Raw genomic sequence first — 21,648 nt, 5'->3', positions numbered from 1 at the left:
TTTATATACGTTTTTATACGCTTAGAAATTATTAGACATGCGTATTTGCATTATTTCTATACGTAATTTACGCTAATACGCATCTTATCTGGAGCCCTGTGGAACTATTTTTTGTCTTTCGCTGGATGTTACCCAAGCTTTGTAAGCCTGCGCAATTCTTAAAATGCACATTTATGCTTAATGAGTTACATTCGAGTATTACACAATTACAAGTCATAAATATGACAGATTACATCGTATATTGGTCATAGCAAAGGGAATTGACACAACTTAACTTCATTCATGCAGTGAACTGTTTGAAGTTTGAGAAATCTAATGGAACTACATCCCTTCACGTGTTATTCGGTCCATTTAGAGAATCGCTGAACAGCAAGGACTCGTCAAAAGGCTTTCAGCCTTTAGCCGACTCAAAAACCAGTACTTGAAAATCAGTCCATGCATGTAGAATCCGGGCAAGACACTGTGGGCGGACGGACGGATGAACGAAAGTAACAAAGCAACTTTTAAACCCTAAACCAAAAGGACAATGATAATGAAATCAACAAGAATTACTCGACATGACAGTAAGGGCCTAAGTATATACAAACTGTTTACTGACTGCAAGTATACACATTTTACACAAACGAAAGACGAAAGAAATCGCAAAACACAGACAAACTAAACAGATACAAAATATACATAAAGAAGAGACACTACGGGGCATATAACATGTCTACAAGACAGTTTTTTACTTTTATACAGCTGTGTTCTCGATAGTCGACAGCTGACTTCAACGACTGCCTATTTCAAATACAGCGGCCGTTTTCGACAGTCTTTTTTCCTCGACCACGCCTATTTAACGGCTAATATACTTTTTCAGGAATAACGTAGAACCCGGACACTTCACACAGGTGTTTCGAAAGGACACATCTGTTAAACCAGATAATAAATGTTTTCCCAGGTTGTTCATAAACAAAACAATTCGCGCAAAACATCGGATTTTTGCTCGATTTTTCAAACTGAAGATTTTGTTAGCGAATATCTCAAAACATAACGATCGTTTTTGGCCCAGAAATTGTAAATGTAAGCCATGGTCATGCCTTAACAAAACTGTCAAGTTGACTTGCAAGAATTGGTTTCGTTTTAATAGAAATAAATGAAAAACTTTACCTACCGATTTACAGCTGGGTTACATTTCCAGCTGGGTTACATTTCCAGCGGGCGTCAGGATAGCCGGTTATCCAGTGTGTATATTTATGTCTGACAAATTAAGTATCAAATTTGTTAACAAAAAAAAATCATTGAACCAAGTCATGCATGATGCTGTTAGCTTGCTTAATTCAAAGTATTCAAGAAACTTGCAATGCAGGAAATAGCTGCAATTTTAAGTAAATGTTATCAACTGAAACACCAAAATATCATGTTCTCAAATGAAACACTCCAATCTGTTACTTATACGGCCAACAATTCTGTTATAATACAGTTAAAAACCAAAATTTATTGTTCAAAACTTCACTAAAAGATTTGATATGGATTAGTGAGAACTATATATCATAACATGCATCAAACATGCAAGTTTGCACAAGGTTGAAAATACACCAGTATTGGCAGAGATGCAATCCTAGCAGTTTTCACATCTCAAGATCAACATTAACAATTAATATTTTTTACTTAAAAATACTTTTAAGAGTTTCAACTTCTTAGAAACCTTTTTATCACTTTGTCAACAAGCAGACCTTGGCCTTTATCTTAGTGTGAATTATGTCACAATGTTATCCTTGACCACTGGTATTGGTTTGAAGCAAGAGTTTTCATCAAACTAATCTTAACCTTGGTTTGAATAAATACCTTTCATTTTGTCATAAAGCTGACCTTGACCTTGGTAGGGGTAATACACTAGGTATTAAGAGGACACTGTCAAGTTTAGCAATGTTGATACATTCAAGGGCCGTAACACTGCAGAGACTACTAGACTACAAGTTTTCCAATCTGGATGGTTATCAAACCTGATCTAAGTAAGACCACAGACACATATTCTGCATACATATGCTTTAATTCCAAGAAAAATACTATAGTAATTAAGTAGACATCATCAATTTTAGCAATTTTGAATAATTCAAGGGCCATAACTCAAGAGCTACTGGGACCATTCTCCAAATTATCAGACTGCTGTATGGAACTGAGAAATATTGAAAGAGAAACTAATGAAAAATCTTCTCACAGACCACATGAATCCAACTGCAGATAAGCAAATCTAGTGCTAAACTGGTACATTTACAAACCAGAGGCGGCACTTGTATAACAGTGCTATAAAAAGCTAAGATTATACTCCAAATATCAATGTTTCATTCTCATTTACGTGTAATCAACAGAGTTAATGTGTTCAATCAGTAAAACGATTAAAAGGACCTAAAAGTAAACCAAAAACATGTTCCTGGAAAACAAGTCATGTTTTGTTCAGTTTTGAATAACACCAATATACAGTCATGTACATGTAAAGAAGGTCATTCCTAAACTCTCCAATTTAGATGGTGGAGGAAGACTGAAGGTGCCCTTATGCAAATGACTTGCATATTATTTTAATGTACTATCAAATCATATGACAAAAATTATGCAATATAACAGACTAACGTCAGGTCTGAACTGCTTTATAATGGACAACTGTGTAAAGGGAAAATCAAACAGAATACTAATTATAATTTATTGATGAACATTTTAGATACCTTTGAACAACACACAAAATTCTTTCAACAAAGTTTTAGCAGAATGACTTCCATTTCAAAATAACAGACATTCTGACCAGGCTTCATTAATGTTCAGATCTTTTTTTTTCTACAATGTAGAATTTTATTAAAGCCTGAATTTGCAAAACATTGTTCTATGTTATCCAGATAAATGATGTTATGCCATTACTTACAGTTTATCAAACATGTAGAACTACCATAAGATCAGGTAGAAAATGTGGCCTCTAGCATCCACTGATTAGCTGTTTACCACCAATAACCTAGTTTCAAACTTGACCTAAATTTTATTTCAACAAATATTCTGATATTGTTCCATGGAGATCAAAGAGAAATTGTGGTTTCTACGGCGAAGGTTTTTCTAATACATGACCTAACTAGAGCTGTCACAGGATTGACGAATTATATTCCCACAATACGGCCTTGTCACAGCAGTCAGTCAATGTCAAAGTTGAACCTCAATATCAATAGGGGTAATTTATGCTGGTCATGACAAACCTTCCAATCAACTTTCATGATCCTATGCCAGTGTTCTCAAATTATCATTCGGAAACCATTTAACTGTTCCAGGTCACTGTGACCTTGACTTTTGACCTACTAACCTCAAAACCAAAAGGGGTCATCTGCTGGTCATGATCAACCTCTCTATTATGTTTTGTGACCCTAGACCTAAGCATTATCAAGTTAACATCAGGAAACGGTTTAACTGTTCTGGGTCACTGTGACCTTGACCTACTGACCTCAAAATCATTAGGTGTCATCTACTGGTCATGATCAACCTTCCTATCAACTTTCATGATCCTAGGTCCAAGCCTTCTCAAGTAACCATCCGGAATCCATTTAATTGTTCCAGGTCACTTGACCTACAAACCTCAAAACCAAAAGGGGTCATATGCTGGTCATGATTAACCTTCCCATTTAGTTTTGTGATCCAATCTTAAGCATTCTCAAGTTATTGTCCGCAAACAGTTTAACTGTTCTGGGTCACTGTGACAATAACCTTTGACCTACTGACCTCAAAATCATTAGATGTCATCTGCTGGTCATGACCAACCTTCCTATCAACTTTCATGATCCTAGGCCCAAGCATTCTCAAGTTATTATCCGGAAACCGTTCCAGGTCACTCTGACCTTGACACTTGACCTACTGACCTCAAAGATGAATTGAACTGTACCATGTATAATACGATGCAACACCTGTGTACCAAAATTTATGATCCTAGGCCCACGCATTCTCAAATTTTCATCCGAAAACAATTTAACTGTTCCGGATCATTGTGACCTTAACCTTTGACCTACTGACCTCAAAGTTGAACCTGACCTGTATTTTATGATGTTACAGCTGTGTACCAAAATTTGTTTAAATCTGTCATGCCTTTCATGAGTTATTGTCCAGAAACAATGAAAACCAACAGACTGACCAACCAACAGAAAAGCTCATTCCTACATATCTCCCAAAACTTTGTTTGTGGGGGTATAATTATCTAATATTTTAACTTGTCAAGGACTTTACTAAGGCAAACATTAAGGTCAGACTTCATTAAGACTGTTAAAAACTTGTGGCCTACTGAGTGTTTATAGCAAAATTGTTGGTGATGGACACAGGTGATCATAATATTCATCATAACACTATGTCCGCAGCTGAGCTAAATCTAATGTGAAGACAACAAGAATCATGGTAAACAAATTTTTATAGATATCTACAAATTATTAACTTTTCTATTAGATTAATCTACAATTTGAAATCTATACTCATAACTCCTGAAATACTGTTAAACCTGCCTTAGCTGCCACCTCTATAAACCTGCCAACTGCCTTAAGCAACCAATCAGCAAACTTCCATAACTAATGTTTCATTCCAATTTGAACTACTGTTATGTAGCCACCTGCTTTAAACAGCCATATTATGTCACGTCAAGCCTTGGCTGCTGAACACAGGTTTGCTGACTCTTCAGACAAACATTACAAAATTTTAATGAAATTAAGTGACTTCACAGTACCTTAATTTTCTTTGAGACATTTTAAAGTATCTTAGAGCTAAAATAAATTCCTTGAAAATGGGACATTGGATAATACTTATGATTTCAATGATTCTGATTATTTATCATATAAATACATGGGAATAGTTTTTACAGGTGCAGAAGGAAAATGTCTGAGAGGTGTGCAGAATTCTTTCTCAAAAACATTGTAATAAAATTAAGCTGTATAGATAAAGTGAAAGCTGCTTTTCTAAAAATCTATGATATATCATGTGAAAATGAATAAAACACAGCTTATTTTCTCCGTTGGGGAATTACAAGCGCAATCAGTTTGTGGATACAAAAAGCATCCAACACAAGTTTTCTACATAACCAAATTCATTTCATACTCTAAATTTTTTTTCCCTCCTTCATTTCAATACTTAATATTTCTCTAAGTATCATACATTTTAGATAAAACAAATTGTAGACACAAAGTTTAAATGCATTGTTAGACTGAATGGCAAAATTTCTAATACTGCATCATAATGAAGTCAAGTTTTACCATAAAAGCAGCATCTACTTCAAACCTAAATACATTTTTTTAACATTCAGATAACATTTTCTCCATGAAAATCTTAACTTTTCTACTGCCAAGTGCCACCTCTGGGGAGTTCTCTAGAAAGGTTAGTTATAATTTGGGTAGTTTACCTCGTATGTACTGGTTGAACGTAATGCAACCGTATCTGACCTAGTTAATACCTCCTCAATGCTATCCTAGAGAAAGAACACACACACATACAAAATACAGTAAGGCTACCGAAAAAAAAAGAAAACTGTTTGTAAACCACATATGCCCATCCAGTCTCTGTGTTTGCCTATCGAAGGTTACTGCAGGGCAATTTTCAGCTCAATGCCATTGTGACCTTGATCTTTGACATAATGCCCCCCTCAAAAAACATTTGGGGTTCATCAGTCTAAAGTTTGACCTTTGAACTAATAGTAGGATAATCTACTGGTCACAGGCTTCTCGAGTGTTTTCCAATTTCGGATAGGAGACCAAATGGTCCTACTTACCAACCAACTTGAGCAAAACAATTAACACCATCTTCTTACAAGGGTGACATAATCTGTCAATCAGGAATCAAAGAAAAATTCCTAGACTTGTTCTGGTACTTCCAACACAGAAGAAATATAGTTATATGTAGAGAGAATAAATTTAGCAAATAAATCACTACTAAGCATTATTTCACTGCGAAAATGAAAAGAAAATTGTTTCATATAAAAGAAAGCCTGTATATTAGAACATTATGCATTAACTGTAAAATAGAGATTATTTTCTAATATTTTTTTTTTTTTTCATCAACCTTTTCATCTATTTCCTGAAACAGTTAAAACTGCAACAAGGAGCTGTCCTTAAAACTGCTCAAGAAAACTTCTTACACGCAACTTGTAAGTATAAAGATGTTTTGCTAATTCTGAAACAATTTTAAACTATAAGATCTTTGGTTTATTATCCCCAATATTTGACATCCCCCATGCCTCAATACAAATATAAAACAAGAAATATTGTATCCAATTTTGACATTTTTCACCCATCAGGACAACTTAACAAACATGTACCTGTAGTATTGTTTATTCCATAAATCTTTCCACTTCTATGTTTAAAATCTCTTGTTTACAGTAGAGCAAATGTCTATACATACAAATGGACTATTTACTTAAAGCCTTTGCAACATTGCTCAATCATTATTAAAATTTACACGTACAACAAAAAAACCTGGTTAGAGGCATTAGTTCCATCAACATGCAAGACAATTAGGTATGGATATTAGGTGGGTGCACACAAACTAAATGTACGAGGTCTTCTACTAAAAGAATCTGCTGATTTCTCAATTAAAAATGATCTTTGCCTTATGCTTAGTGCACATTAATGTACATAATGCTTTTTTTTTGCAAAGCATATCAAATTGAAAATAAATCACAAATTAAGACAGTAGACTATTCTATTTATAAACATGCACAGCAATATCAAAAATATCTGGCACTTTCCTACTTTGCAACTTCATTTTTATATTCCCAATCAAAAAGAAAACGTTTCTACAGAGTTGTTACTAAAAATAAACCATGCTCTATTTACTAGTCGGTACGTACCGTTACTGTGTGAACAGCCTTCAATGGATCGAGGACAACACCGTCAACTTCCAGCTCCCGTTTATAAACCTTGAGCTCGCCATCTTCTGCTATACATTCCCACACGTCTTTGCCTTCCATTGTTTTCTCGTACAATTGATGAATATGTGTGTTTACTATTTTATTGATCTGAAATAATAAAATTTCAACCTTAATACAGTAACTTTGACTTGATGAAGCTTTCTTGCACCATTGCCATTCAAAAGTATAGGGTTACACTTCTGCAATAAATGACATACCAATCTACGTTTACGAATGAACGCATCAATTTATACCCTTCTTTAAGAAAATATTGCTTGAAAGAAAGCATATCATTTTAATTCTTCTATCACTTGCAAAATATGAAATGCAAGAACATGAACATTTCATTAGTTGTAGGTGCAGATGGAAATATCTGGCTAATGCATAACCTTTCTGACAGCAACTTGACAGAGTTTCACAACTGCCTGAATAAATATCATCTTACAGAAGTGTTTCCTATGGCTGATAAACTCTTTCTTGTTCAACATTCTATCACAAGCAGTAAATTAAAGTAACTAATGTTTACTTGCAAAAATTTGATGTCAATGTTTACACCTGTATGGTACTGGTGTAGCATAAGCAAGCTTCTGATTTCTTATTATATACCATACCACACATAGCAACAAAACTGTGCAGAATTGTGCAATATTGTAACTCATGCCAACAGCTAAAGTCACAAGTGTGCACAATAACCAGTAAATTGCATTTCGCACAACATTCCAGTCACCGGAAATTACACTTCAGTACAGAGTAAATAACTCATCAAACATCAGTGATTATTGGCACTTAAAAGCTTATATTAGCACAACAGTCTTGCACTCCAACCTCAAACTTCATCCTTCTATTAATACAGGTTAAATCATGACTATAACCAATTAAGGCAAGTCACTGCAATTTAAAACATGTATATTCACAGAATGATTCCTAACCTGTTCATAGTATGAGTTTTCAGGAGAAAGATGGATCTTTGGAGGAGGTCTTGCTTTTGTCTGTACTAATCGTTTCTGAAATGATAAAATTATATATTTCTGAACTTTCATGCACCATATGAGTTTAAAACTATAATTTTAAACTGTTTTAAACACAAATTCACTTAATACATTAATTTATCACTCTAGAATTAAAACCAAATGTTGGAGAAAAACAAAATTATTTTGAAAAACAGTTTAGAAAAGGGAACATTTCATATATACTCACATCCTCCTCTTCCTTCTCCAATTTATCAAGTGATGCATCAATAGCATCAAAGAATTCATCCTCTTTAATCACTGAGTGAGGACCTTCCTGTAAGAATATATAGCAAAAAATCTAATTAGTCACCTTCCCACACAATCTCTGAAGCTTAATGCAGTTTCCAGCATGATAAGCCAAGCCAGATGAACTGAGAATATTAAATATCTATGCTGTGTATGGAGCCTCCCAAAGGTATTTAAAAATTGTCCCCACTATTTGAAAAAGCAGCACAGTTTTTAATAGAATGTACTAGTCCTCAATGGAGAAACACACCGAAAAGACTGGTTGATTTTTGTTGTATGAAGACTGTCGCTATGAAGAAATTTTCAAGAGTTAAAACCTGCTGGTGGCAAGTAATTTTGCCTTTGTGACCAGTGCAGACCAAGATCAGTCAGCACTCATGATCTGCACTATTCGCTATTTATTTATACATTTTCAGTGAACATCCCTTGGAATAATAAATGGTATTGCCAAAACTGAATGATGGACCAGTCCATTTCAGAAAAGAGCAAGTAAAGGTTAAACAAGTCAAGCTGTTTAAGGCAGTAGGCTGTTTAAGCGGAGTTAAAATGCCAATTTTAGAAGTTAGCTGTCTAGCTGGTAACAGGTTAATACAGCTAGCTACTAAGGTAGTATCTGTGATTTAAGGGAGGTATTTGCTTACATGTTGTTTACAGAGGCTAAACTGTACGTGCACCAGTAGCTGATACACATCCGGGCAAAACTTCTAATTTAACTAAAGCAAAAATGCATGTACTACCGAGAAAATACTTTCAACACCTCTAAAACATTCTAAATAATTTCAAATATCATTTTTCTGATAAAATTACTAAACCTTTAAACTTGCTGTTCATTCAGTATTAAATCAACCTGCTTTATTATACCTATGCACAAAAGCACATTATGCCATTAAATGAAAGGAACAAAAAAGCATTAAGTATGTTTAAAACTTGATTTTATGCACATAAAATTGCACAACATGAATATTACACCCATTAGACCATATCATATTACACAGATAATCTTTACATGATATTGATACAAGTAATTCTTAAACAAATATTGATATTGGTAATTCTTCAACTTGTTGAAGAGCTATAAAGATCTTGTTTTTAAACCTGTAGATAAAAACTTTTTTACGATCTACTTACAATTGCTCTATTGAAGAACAAAACTGACTTTTTTACATTTTAGGGGAAATGTTTATGAGATTTACTCTTCAAATATTTGGTAATAATGTACCATTTTGCTTTCATCTTTGTGTTTTTAGAGTCACACTAACCAAATTTAGGTGGTATGGCAACTTTTCATGCTTTTGATGGTGGTGCCCATTTAGGCTTTGTTTCTGGCACCGCACCTCAGTAGAACCATATGAGCCGTGCCATGTGAAAACCAACATAGTGGCTTTGTGACCAGCATGGATCCAGACCAGCCTGCGCATCCGCGCAGTCTGGTCAGGATCCATGCTGTTCACTAAAGGTTTCTCTAATTGCAGTAGGCTATAAAAGCGAACAGCATGGATCCTGACCAGACTGCGCGAATGCGCAGGCTGGTCTGGATCCATGCTGGTCGCAAAGCCACTATGTTGGTTTTCTCATGGCACGGCTCATATACCTTCAATAAGCCAAGTAGACGGCTTCCTCACATGAAGAATTCTACACCCGAACTGAGGTAATATAGCAGGGTACAAGCAAGAAACAAACCTCGAAGTCAGGTCCGGCTAGTCTTGAGGCATTTTGTTGTTGTTTGTTATGTTGCTCTAACAATGTTTTGTATGCATCTTCATATTTCTTTCTTCGGTCTACTTCCTGGAGATAGCAAAAAATAACTCTCATGTTATCTGACAGTAACATAAAAACGTAACATAATTAGCAATTATTAGATTGTAAAGCAAATATATTGTGTGCCATCACTGGACAGAAATTAATCATGTGCAATTTCTGCATGACAATGTGAAATTCATATGTGAGATTACTTGTATGAAATTTCACCATGTGCAATTACTGCCAGACAATGTGAAAATTTCTCATGTCCAATTACTGGATGACAATTTGAACAAGTGTGCCAGACTGTCACAAAATAGGCCCATCATCGAACCTGGCCTAATTCAAGGGCCATAATCCAAGAGTGCCCGAGAAGATTTGGATAGTTATCAAACTTAGACGAGATATTATGCCCACATACATTGTCAAAAATAATCATGTAAAATTAATAAATAGCAATGTGAATATTCATCATTTACAATTACTGCAAGGCAATGTGAAAATTCAACATGTGCCATTACTGCAAGGCAATGTGAAAATTCAACATGTGCCATTACTGCAAGGCAATGTAAAAATTCAACATGTGCCATTACTGCAAGGCAATGTGAAAATTCAACATGTGCCATTACTGCAAGGCAATGTAAAAATTCAACATGTGCCATTACTGCAAGGCAATGTGAAAATTCAACATGTGCCATTACTGCAAGGCAATGTGAAAATTCAACATGTGCCATTACTGGATAGAAATGATAAGAAATCATCATTAGTAAAATCTAGAGAGCAATGTAAACATTCATCATGTGAAGTTGCAGGAAAGCAACATGAAAATCTATGTGAAGTACGATTTTGTGGATAGAAATAGTTTTATTTCACCTACAGTGTAACACTGCTTGCTGGAGTATCAATGACTCAAACATATGATACTTGCTCACTCTTGAGCAATGCTTGTTTTTGTTTTGTTTTGTTTTGGGTTTAATGCCATTTTTCAACAGTATTTCAGTCTAACCTAACCAGTGTTCCTGGATTCTGTACCAGTACAAACCTGTTCTCCACAAGTAACTGCCAACTTCCATACATGAATTATCAGAGGTAGAAGAGAAATGATTTTAGACACAATGTCTTTTATCAAATCGTCATGAAGAACATATGCCCCACCCAGGAATCAAACTCACAACCCTGAGATCAGTAGACCAATGCTCTCCCTACTGAGCTGAGCAGCAATGCTAGTGATTGCTGACTATTTTCTCCATAAATTTTTTATATTATTCTTTTTGTTTGAAACACTGCAAAGCCTGAATAACTTGAGCATTTTCCCATCCCCTTGCAACTTCGAACAATTGGTGTTTTACTGTGTTTTTAAAATTGAGAAAGACCTTAGAGATCCACAAAAACTTTAGGAAAAGACTTAAGATTACACTTTTAATATGGTGAAATATGCGTGACAAAAATTTTTAATCTTAAAAATGTACTTTGCAGCTTAAAGCTGAAATACCAATACGATTCATAGTTTATTTATGCTTTTGAACACATGTACTTTTTCAGCATATTTAACCATTTTATATTTATAACGACAGTGCCATTACCACTCAATCCCCCTTCCACTCTCCCCAACCCTCACTAAAACTCCCCATTTTAATTACTTTACCTTCTCTAATTTCTTTCTCCATGCATCTTCCCTCTGTGACATGAGCTCTATACAGTGAGACAGTGTTGCTATAATACCTGCTGTTGTTGCCTTGAAAGTGAAAGACTCGCCTTTAAAATCCACAGAGTGCGCTCCATGCTGCTGTAATATTGATGCTGTAAGCAAAAATATTCTATTTTAAGCATTGAATTATACAAGTAGCCTCTTTTTCACAATTTCCAAGGGTCTGTATTATATACAGGTACAATGTTGTCCAAAATTTCTTAAAAGGTCTCTACTATATATAGATATAATCAGGGTTTTAGAAATCTGCAATTTTTGCAGTAGCCCAACAAGTTTGATTTCTTTGGCATTACATGTATAAAGGGAGTGGCGTATTGGTTAGCAGGTTAGACTACAACGCTAGTTCCAGGTTTGATTCCCGGTCACAGCTGATTTCCTGACTAGTGTTCAGTGCTGGGTGATTAACTTAAATTGTTAGTGTTTCCAGCAGTACCGGCCTTGACTGAATCCTGGGATGTAAATATGACGCCCGACTAGGCTCGGCTGAAAATAAGTTGTTCCTTCCATTCCAGGTGGAAACTTTCATTGACTACCCATGATAAACAAGAAACTTGTTTTTTTTACTTTAAATTTGTTAATTAGTACTTGTATACTTCTTTATTACAGTTTAAATAGGCACCAATGCTCAAACAGATTTTGCTCTCAAAAAGAGCGATAATCATTTACTCATTTTTTTTTCTGTAGCATTTTTTCATTAGAGTTCAGAAGACAAAACTAGTCAAACTGGGAATTTTTCTCCCTTTGCTTCTTGAAAAAATGAAAATGTCATCAAGAAATATGTCAGCAATTAATCATGTTTATCTTATAAAGTAATTTAAAATCGATAAATAATTCTGTTTGATTCTTAACATCTTTTCATTCAGGAGTAGCTTCAGAACAGGAACTAAAACATATATATTAGAGACTTTTCTGCACTATTTCACATATCTAAATCTATGTTTATCAAAAATTATGCATAATTGCAGATCTGGATTTTGCAGATTTCTGCTAAAAAACGATCAATTTTTTACTGTTGTGCAAGTTTTTAAATTCAAAAGCATTAACTTGATGTGAATATTAAACTGCCTCATAATAAATACTAAAGTGAGTGAAAATGAAAGTAAACTTTGACACGTGGTGGGAAAATGACAGTCATCTTAAGACTGATTTGCATATTATTTTGAACAGTATGGTTCAACAATTGTAAGTTATGGGACCAGACTTCATGGTTTTGTACACATTAGTCTTTGTGCACAATTACAACACAGGTAATTGTTTGCAGATAAGATCAAAATGTCATTATTCAATGGAAGCCTCTCATGTATCACTGCCTAACAAACCAGGTGCAATTATTTTCAGCTGTTAAAATTTTATTCTTGGATGTAGGATCAGTGAAAGCTAGATTATTGATTTCCGGCTGCTGGGCAAGAAGTTCCAAGGTAGCCCATCACCGCATCCTCTGAACAAATTTAGTATTAACCTGATTGAATTTTCAGGTCCAGCCTCTGTACATGGGATTTCTGGAACACACATAAATGTCCAAAATTTCCAAAGGTCTGTACAGTACCTATAGGTTTAATATAGGCTAAAATTTCCAAAGGTCTGTACTATCTTTATTATAAACCTATATAAATTATATAGGTATAATGCAGATTGTATTATAGCTATATAATGTAGTCCAAACTTTCAAAAGGTAGACCTGTTCAATTTATAGGTATAATGTTTTTGTGTGTACTGCGGTATAGCATCTTTTTCAACAATTTTTCAGTCTTATAAACAAGGAATAGGGTATAATGGAGATCAAAAGTTCTCAGGCCTGTACTATATGTAGGTATAATATACTATCATGTAGTCTAAAATTTCCAAATGTCTGTACAATAGCAAGTTATAATGTAGTTATAAATTTCAAAAGGTCTGTATACTATATATAGGAACGATGCAGTCCAAAAATGTACATATTTTTAATGCTTAAATATTTAGACCAATGATGGTTTAAGTTATGGTTTCTTGTATCGTAAAGATCAATTATTTATGTAATTTCTACAATACTTCTCAAATTATTTGGACTGCTGAATAATGCTTTGTTCTTATCATATTAATATCCATAAAAGCTACTTTGCTCTCAATTCCATTTTTTATTGCTTTTTCAGAGATTATTTGTTTATTTCTTAAAATTTGGTTCTACAAATAATTCTTAATATCTTAGTGGCTTTTTTTCCTTCTTTCAAAAAGGAAAAAAAACTGTTCTCACCTATTTGTATCTTTTTTTTTCTGACTAAAATGAGAAGTTGCATAAACCCCCAAAACTCTTCAACACCCTCTTACAGCTGTCTTGTAAGTATAGATTTTCCTCAAACCACAAATCCATGTAAAATACTCAATTATTTAGAACATTCTGCCATTTTAACACTTTTTTCTATAAAACATCCACTCTTTCCAATTTCATCCATACTAAAATTCCAGAATTTACAACTAACACTTTTCCCACTCAATCAAGCAAAATCATCACCAGTCACTATTCCAGACCGCTCCCAAACAAGTCAAATATATATATATTCAACAAGTCCATTAGTCCTCCGATACTCACATATGATACTAGTTACATGTTAATTAGATACTTATTTCGAGGAAATAGAGTTAATCCAAGACACAGCGGCTAATATTGTCTTATGAATAATTAAACATTAGCAACTGGCTTTGTGCCATTATGGACACGGAAAGTATCATCATAAGATGCTTGCTGGGAAAATTAACTACAGATCAGGCTATAAGCCAAATATGATATAAAGTCTGTAATTTGTATTAATTAAAGAATAAAAAAATATGCACAAAGCTATATCACGGGTACTAAACAGTGCCTGCGGTACTGCCTGTGCCGACGAGGATTGAAGGCACTTCGCTTCCTGTACCGCAGGTACTTCGTCAATGTTTACAAAACGAGCGAGATTGATGAGTGATTTTTGTCATTTTTGTCATCTTGTTACTGCATGAACCATTTTTTTCAAAAATCGGGGAATGTAGCGGGGTGTAGATGTATCTTATCTACATATCCGTGCTAAAATTTGTGGCAAAAGATCAATTTCCTAGAAACGTAAGGACAAATAAGTTGGGAATGAAACGTGATTTTTTCACATCAGTGACTGTTTACACTCGATTTCTTTTCGCTGACCCAAACGATGTCGTCTCTGCCGTCGTAATTTATATTTATAAATGACATGTGATCTGCTAAAACATAAAATGTGTCCAGAAAATTCCGAATTTGAACGTTATGCCAATTTTGAAGAAGTGCCGCAGGCATTTCGACGATGCCGCAGCCCCTTCGAGGTGCCGCAGGCACTTTCAAAAAGTATCGGGACATAAATTTGGCCGGAACTAGACAAGTGGAAGAACAGAGAAACAGAAGGGCGGAAACTAAATGCCCCCATGATACTGTAGTAAATTGACTTTATAGTTGTAAAATAAAAGGGACCAAACCTTTGTAACGCTTTAAATATCAATCCATTATGGTGGTATAGGCTATATACCAATAAAAATTTTCAGATGAAATTCAGCTACTTCAGAACAATTTTGTTACAGTTTCTAGATTTTCACTCCGTCGTAGACCTATTTTCCACTAGATACTTCAAGAAATTATCGTGATAAAGCGAAGTTTTCTAATAAGAGTCTCAATAGTCAGAAGTTTCCTGTAAATATTATTGCGATGATTTACATTACAATCTCGATACCATTTGTGTAAGAGCCCATTGTGGACAGCTAACATTTACTAGCTAGACAGTTACATTGTATTTCGATATAAAATCAGAAACTATATTGATGTTGAAATTTTCTGTAGTTATTTTAATAGCCTAACGTTTCCTGGAAATATTAAGTATATCTACAAAAAAAAAATATAGGCCTATATTGTAAAAATGTTTTCAGAAAAATTGAGAACATAATAAGTATAGCTCATAAACGATCAAACGGGAGAATTTTTACATGTACGTAAAAACCTATTCGTTTCCTGCAAACAAAACTTTGAAATTAAAAGAATAACATATCGGGCAGCATAGGATGGACAGAGAAGGCAATTTTCAAAAAGCATAATATTTGGGAAATAAACTGACCGGAACAATCGCGTGCTAGAGTTTAAGATTACCCGCGAAGATAAACCGATTGCTATACTTTTTATATTTGTGAATATAAAATATAATCGTACGAATGCGAGTTATTTGAGATTTGGTTAGTTATGGGCCAAATTTATGAAACTTTTCGAAGTGCCTGCGGCACCTCGAAGGGGCTGCGGCATCGTCGAAATGCCTGCGGCACTTTTTCAAAATTGGTATAACGTTCAAATTCGGAATTTTCTGGACACATTTTATGTTTTAGCAGATGACATGTCATTTATAAATATGACTTACGACGGCAGAGACGGCATCGTATTGGTCAGCGAAAAGAAATGAGTCTAAACAGTCACTGATGTGAAAAAAATCACGTTTCATTCCAAACTTATTAGTCCTTACGTTTCTAGGAAATTGATCTTTTGCAACAAATTTAAGCATGGATATGTAGATAAGATACATTTACACCCCGCTACATTCCCCGATTTTTGAAAAAATGCTTCATGCAGTCACAAAATGATAAAAATGACAAAAATCACTCACCGATCTCGCTCGTTTTGTAAACATTGACGTAGTACCTGAGGTACAGGAAGCAAGGTGCCTTCAATCCTCGTCGGCACAGGCAGTGCCGCAGGCACTGTTTGGTACCCGTGTATATACTGCCAAGTCTGTGAAAATATTATAAACCATTTGCGGAAATGCCAACTTAGAAAGACAAAAAATATATGAACAAATTAAACATGAGGTTTTGGTAGATAGTTATGCAAGCAAAATGTCTGAAAAATTATTTTGAAATAGAGCCAGTGTTTCCTGACAAGACTATTTTAAAAGTTTCTTTTAAATAAATATGCATTGTTAATGTGTGTGTCGGGGAGGGCGTGTGGGAGGTTGGGTAACAGACTAGGGGACTGATGACATAAGATACTAAGAGACAATATCAAACAAGAAGATTTTTTAAGTTTCCACTACATGTATATACATAAATGGAAAAGTGACCACACCCTATGACGGCCAAGTTTTTGACAAAAAAATAAATCTGAGCGATCTTCGTCAAGGCTAACCCAAGAAACACCTGTGTAAAATAATTTCAAAATCAGGCTGGCAATTTCTGACAAGGAAATTTTAAATGTTTTATTATATACATAATTACATGGAAAAGTGACAACATCTGATGATGGCCATGTTTTTGACAAAACAAAATAAATTTCAACAAACTCTGTCAAGGGTAACCGAAGAAACATCTGTGTAAAATGATTTAAAAAATCAGACCAGCAATTTTTGACAATGAGATTTTAAAAGTTTCCACCATATACATACAGGTAAAAGTGGTAATGATGCTAGCAGTTCTTGAGTTGATTTGCATGAAGTCCTAATGTGGTTTATACCATATAGAAATAACATTCAGTTCTTACATTTACTTTTTTATAGTAGCTAGCTGTAACAAGAGCTGTCTGTAAGACAGAATGCTAGACTTTTCCCAGTGCTTGACTATGAAGAGCTTTGCCAGTAATTTTTTTTTTAAACTTGAACCAAATCATTCTAAGTTTAAAAGTCAAAATTCAAATCAGAGTTATGGGCATCATTTCTCCTGGTGTAGACTTTGATAGTAAATAGTGAAACCAAAACTTTTAGTCCTGTTTGGCGCCATATAACCTATACTGTGTTGGTGCGCCGTAAAACCCGAATCAGATATTGATTTCGGGAGCAAACATGTTACCACATCTCTCTTTTCACTGGACTGGTTTTAGTTCTTCTTTCACTTCAAACAACTACGTTTTTCTGTCCGGCCATAGATATATGATCTGACATTGTATCATATTGATTTTTAAAATCCAAGAAAAGTCTTCATTTGGAAGAAACAGAAATGTTTACAGTGTTAAAATGTAAGGTTTCTCTTTTCAGAGGAGACTTTTCCCAGTGCTTGACTATGAATAAGCGCTTTGCCAGTCATTTCTTTTTTAAACTAGAACCAAATCATTCTAAGTTTAAAAGTCAAAATTCAAATCAGAGTTATGGGTATCATTTCTCCTGGTGTAGACTTTGATAGTAAATATCTATTTCAAGTTTCAAGTCAAAAGCTTTGATAGTACCAGAGATATTTAACTTTAACAAAAAATTCTTAGTTAAAAAGGGGCATATAATATATGATATAGCTTTGTCAAAATTCAAATCAGAGTAATGCCGATTGTTTCTCCTGGTGTAGACTTTGGTAGTAAATAACTACTTTAAGTTTCAATACATAAAGGGAAAAGTGACCAAGCCCCCTGGCAGCCATGTTATTAGACGAATCAGAATCATTTGAACAATCTTGGTAATGATTCATGTAAGGACCATTTGTGGGAAATTACTTTAAAATCAAGCCTGCAGTTTAATCTGAAAATATTTTTGAGGTTTCAATTATAAACAAATAGGGAAAAGTGACAAAGCCACCTAACGACCATTTTTTGGACAAATCAGAATAAATTAAACATTTTTATTAAAAGGTTACACAAGGTCTATTAGTGCCAGCAGTTGCACAAAATTTATTTTTTTAAACTTTCCAATATATACATACAGTGAAAAGTGACCATGCTTACTGGTGGCTGTATTTTTTGACAAATCAGAATAGTTTGAAAGTCTACATGGAGGGTCACAGAAAGACCATTTGAATGTGTGAGATTACTTTCAAAATTTGACATGTAATTTAGGTGGAGATGTCATTTAAAGATTATTCTATTTTCATTTTTTAGATCTGTGTGCAACCATGCAGAAACATTTGAACAATCTTGGAAAAAGACAGCCTAATGAAAATATGCACCCAGGCAAAGTCTGTGAACTTCCGCCACACGGTCTTAGAGCAGATGTTGCTTGAAGAAAATTGTGGACGGAAGACAGACAGGCGGAAGACAGTCAATAAGTGATCTGAGCACTTTGTGCTCAGGTGGGCTTAAAACTTGATAATTTAAGACAAGGGCAAAAAAGTGATACATTCTAGAGCATCTTTGGTGTAAATAAGCTATGGCATTTCAGCTTAAAATTATATACTTAAATTTCTTTTTTTATATAACCAAATCTATTGTATTTGATAAATATCTCTTCATCTTTTTTTAAGTTGGATAGTTATCTCCACTTGCAACAAAAGAACAAAGATGAAATAATTTCATGTACAAACAACATCTGTGAGAAAATTCTACAATTTATTTATGATTTCTGTGTATTCTAAGATGATAGCAGTGTTATTTTCTTAAGTCCAAAAATAAGACAGTAATGACTGTGAAATCATTTAATTTTAATGGTACATGTATATTACTGACTCTTATCCTGCTAAATTTCTATAATGAACATGTCTGTCTTTTAATTTGGAAAGTACCACTGACTGTTAAAAGGGGTGCTTACCTAAAAGATACTTACTGAATAGCGAACAGTGCAGATCTTGATCAGACTGCACAGATGTCCAGGCTGATCAAGATCTACACTGGTTGCAAAGGCAAAATCAATTGTTTCTAGCATGATGAGGGTTAAATTTCGGCTGCAGCCAGATTCGTTATTTCATGAAGACATGAGTTTCTAGATTTAAGTTGAGTACTTAAGATAAGTTGAATGGCCCTCTCCCAAAATAATAATGATTTTACAGTATAAAAGACAATAAAAAACACACAAGAAATTTTTCATTTCTAAAGTTTTCTTTTTCGTTTTTGTTTTTGTTGCATTCAGAATCACAAAAACACATTTTTGCTGAGTTTTCCAGCTTTAGGCGAGGGAGAAAGACCCCTGATGCCCCTCTGAAAATTGTTTAAGTCATGGCTGGTACTGGGATATAGTCAGTTGGACGGCTGCCTCACAAGAAGACTTCTATACACCAAGTAAGGCTTCAAACATACAATGGTGAGGGGCAAGTGATTTGAGATCATTGACCGTATTCAGATACAGAAGTATATATGGAAAACATTTGAGCCGTGCCATGAGAAAACCAACATACTGGGTTTGCGACCAGCATGGATCCAGAACAGCCTGCGCATCCACGCAGTCTGGTCAGGATCCATGCTGTTCACTTTCAAAGACTATTGTTATTAGAGAAACCATTAGCGACCAGCAAGGATCCTGACCAGACTGGTCGCAAACCCACTATGTTGGTTTTCTCATGGCACGGCTCATTTATGAAGTGAAAAAAAATATACCTTTGTGTTTTGATGGTCACTTTCCACTAGGTGATTTTTTATGAAAAATTTACATTATATTTAAGATTTTCATCAAAATAATTGATAGCTGTTTTCAGAATTCTGATAATTGACACCAGTGTTCTCACATTACCTGTTCAAACACAGGCACTAAGTGTCAAATGGCTGTCAAAATTCAGACTACCTTTGACATAATACATTTGCATACATGTAATCACATAATTATATTGTTTGTTAACTTAATGGCCTACATGGATAGAATGCCTGTAGGCTACTTTTTCAAAAAGTTTGATGAATTTGTTTGTCAGCATTTTCTTTATTTACACAATCCAAGTAATTTTGAGTGATTTTTTTGTTTTGAAATAAATCAAAACCACAAGTAGTTCCTTGTAATATCCAAGAAAAAATATTCTAAATACAGTATCCATTTGGATCTGAAGCCATCTTACAAAATCAAGCTGAAAACATGTAGAACAAAGTCCTTGTCCAACAAAATTCACCACCAAGCTGCTCAATTCTTCATAGACAGACATAATTGGACATGATGATCCCCATTTGTCATAATTCTAGCTAAACATCAAACATATAAAAGAAATGTAAACTTTATCTACCGAAATACTGCCATCAGAATTGATACTGCATTTTCTTTTATATACTGACAAATCAAGGGGGGTGGGGAGTGGGGGTAGGTGTTTCTTATGTCTGCCTGTAAAGTATTCCTCTTCAATTTGATATATTCAAAATTACTGTGAAATCAGCTAATTCTACAAGCATAAAATTTTGTGATTTCATCCAAAACTGCTTTTTTGTGGGAGGCTTATTCATCAGGATATGGTGAAAGACTTAAAAAAGAAGGGAAAAGAAAGAAAGAGACAAGAAATTGAAAATGATATGGATGCTGAATGTGACTTTGAGGAGGAACTCAGCCAGGACAATAACAATTTCTCTGTAAATGAGTATGTAGCTGTTGCATACCAGGATATGTGGTATCCTGGTATTGTTGAAAATATCACTGAGGACTGTTTAGTTGTGAACTTTCTGGCATCAACAAGAAAACCGGGGTACTTCACCTGGCCTGCAAGGAAGGATGTGCAGCGCGTATCAAAGGAGTTCGTAATCAAACACGGCTTCGTTCCAGAATGCAAAAATTCTGGACGTTTATGGTTTGTTGAAGACCATGCAAATATTCATGCAGTGTATGAAAAATACAAAAAGATATACTTTTAAATGGTGCTGGAGCTATAATGTTCTTAGTGTACAAAAATGTAGATAAAAATGTAGATAAAGACAAAGACTGTGATCATCAATCAAATGCTCATGTGTAAATTTATGATATTTATGTTATAAACTTATTGTTATTTGTATATATTTTAACATGCTCTTATTTGCTGGAAAAAGAAGAATAAGGATGTGTATTCTTGTTTAAATGTGTAATGATTCTATAGAATTACTATATTAAATTATTTATTTCAACATGCTTTTGTATTTTAATGCTAGTATGAAGATGATATTTATTGTCCGACATGTGAATAAAATATTAAAAATATTTCTGATTTTTTCTTCACAATTTTCTAATTTAACTTGCCAGTACTAGGTTTTAGACAAAAAATAAGTTCATAAATGGAAAGAACATGCAAAAATACATAAAGTGACCAAGTTTCATCAAAATATCTCCAAATTTAAAAAAGTTACAGCAGTTTTTCTAAAATAATAAGCGTTTTCGGTGCCATCATTTTTCTGAGAATTTGTCAAAAATCGACAAAAAATGTGGAAAAAGCGGTTGAAAATTTGTCGGAAATTCACAAATTCAAAATCCCAT

General features: G+C 34.3%; 1 protein-coding gene across 2 annotated transcripts in view; it reads right to left on the bottom strand.

The window, feature by feature from the left end:
- The window catches only part of LOC123522819 (ceramide transfer protein-like), a 51,689-nt gene that overhangs the window by 22,007 nt on the left and 8,034 nt on the right, over nt 1–21,648 (bottom strand). The window contains exons 5-10 of one of the 2 annotated variants that reach the window (XM_045300249.2): nt 11,534–11,688; nt 9,829–9,933; nt 8,090–8,176; nt 7,822–7,896; nt 6,833–7,000; nt 5,390–5,455 (exon numbers count right to left, since the gene is read on the bottom strand). In XM_045300249.2, coding sequence (XP_045156184.1) covers nt 5,390–5,455; nt 6,833–7,000; nt 7,822–7,896; nt 8,090–8,176; nt 9,829–9,933; nt 11,534–11,688 — 656 coding nt within the window. The remainder of the gene's footprint in view (nt 1–5,389; nt 5,456–6,832; nt 7,001–7,821; nt 7,897–8,089; nt 8,177–9,828; nt 9,934–11,533; nt 11,689–21,648) is intronic. The other variant, XM_045300250.2, reaches the window with a different exon arrangement.

This window comes from Mercenaria mercenaria, chromosome 8, assembly GCF_021730395.1.
Source record: "Mercenaria mercenaria strain notata chromosome 8, MADL_Memer_1, whole genome shotgun sequence".
In the NCBI taxonomy this organism is placed as follows: Eukaryota; Metazoa; Mollusca; class Bivalvia; order Venerida; family Veneridae; genus Mercenaria; species Mercenaria mercenaria.
The sequence above is the reverse complement of the archived record's forward strand: the minus strand, read 5'-3'. Positions and strand labels throughout refer to the sequence as shown.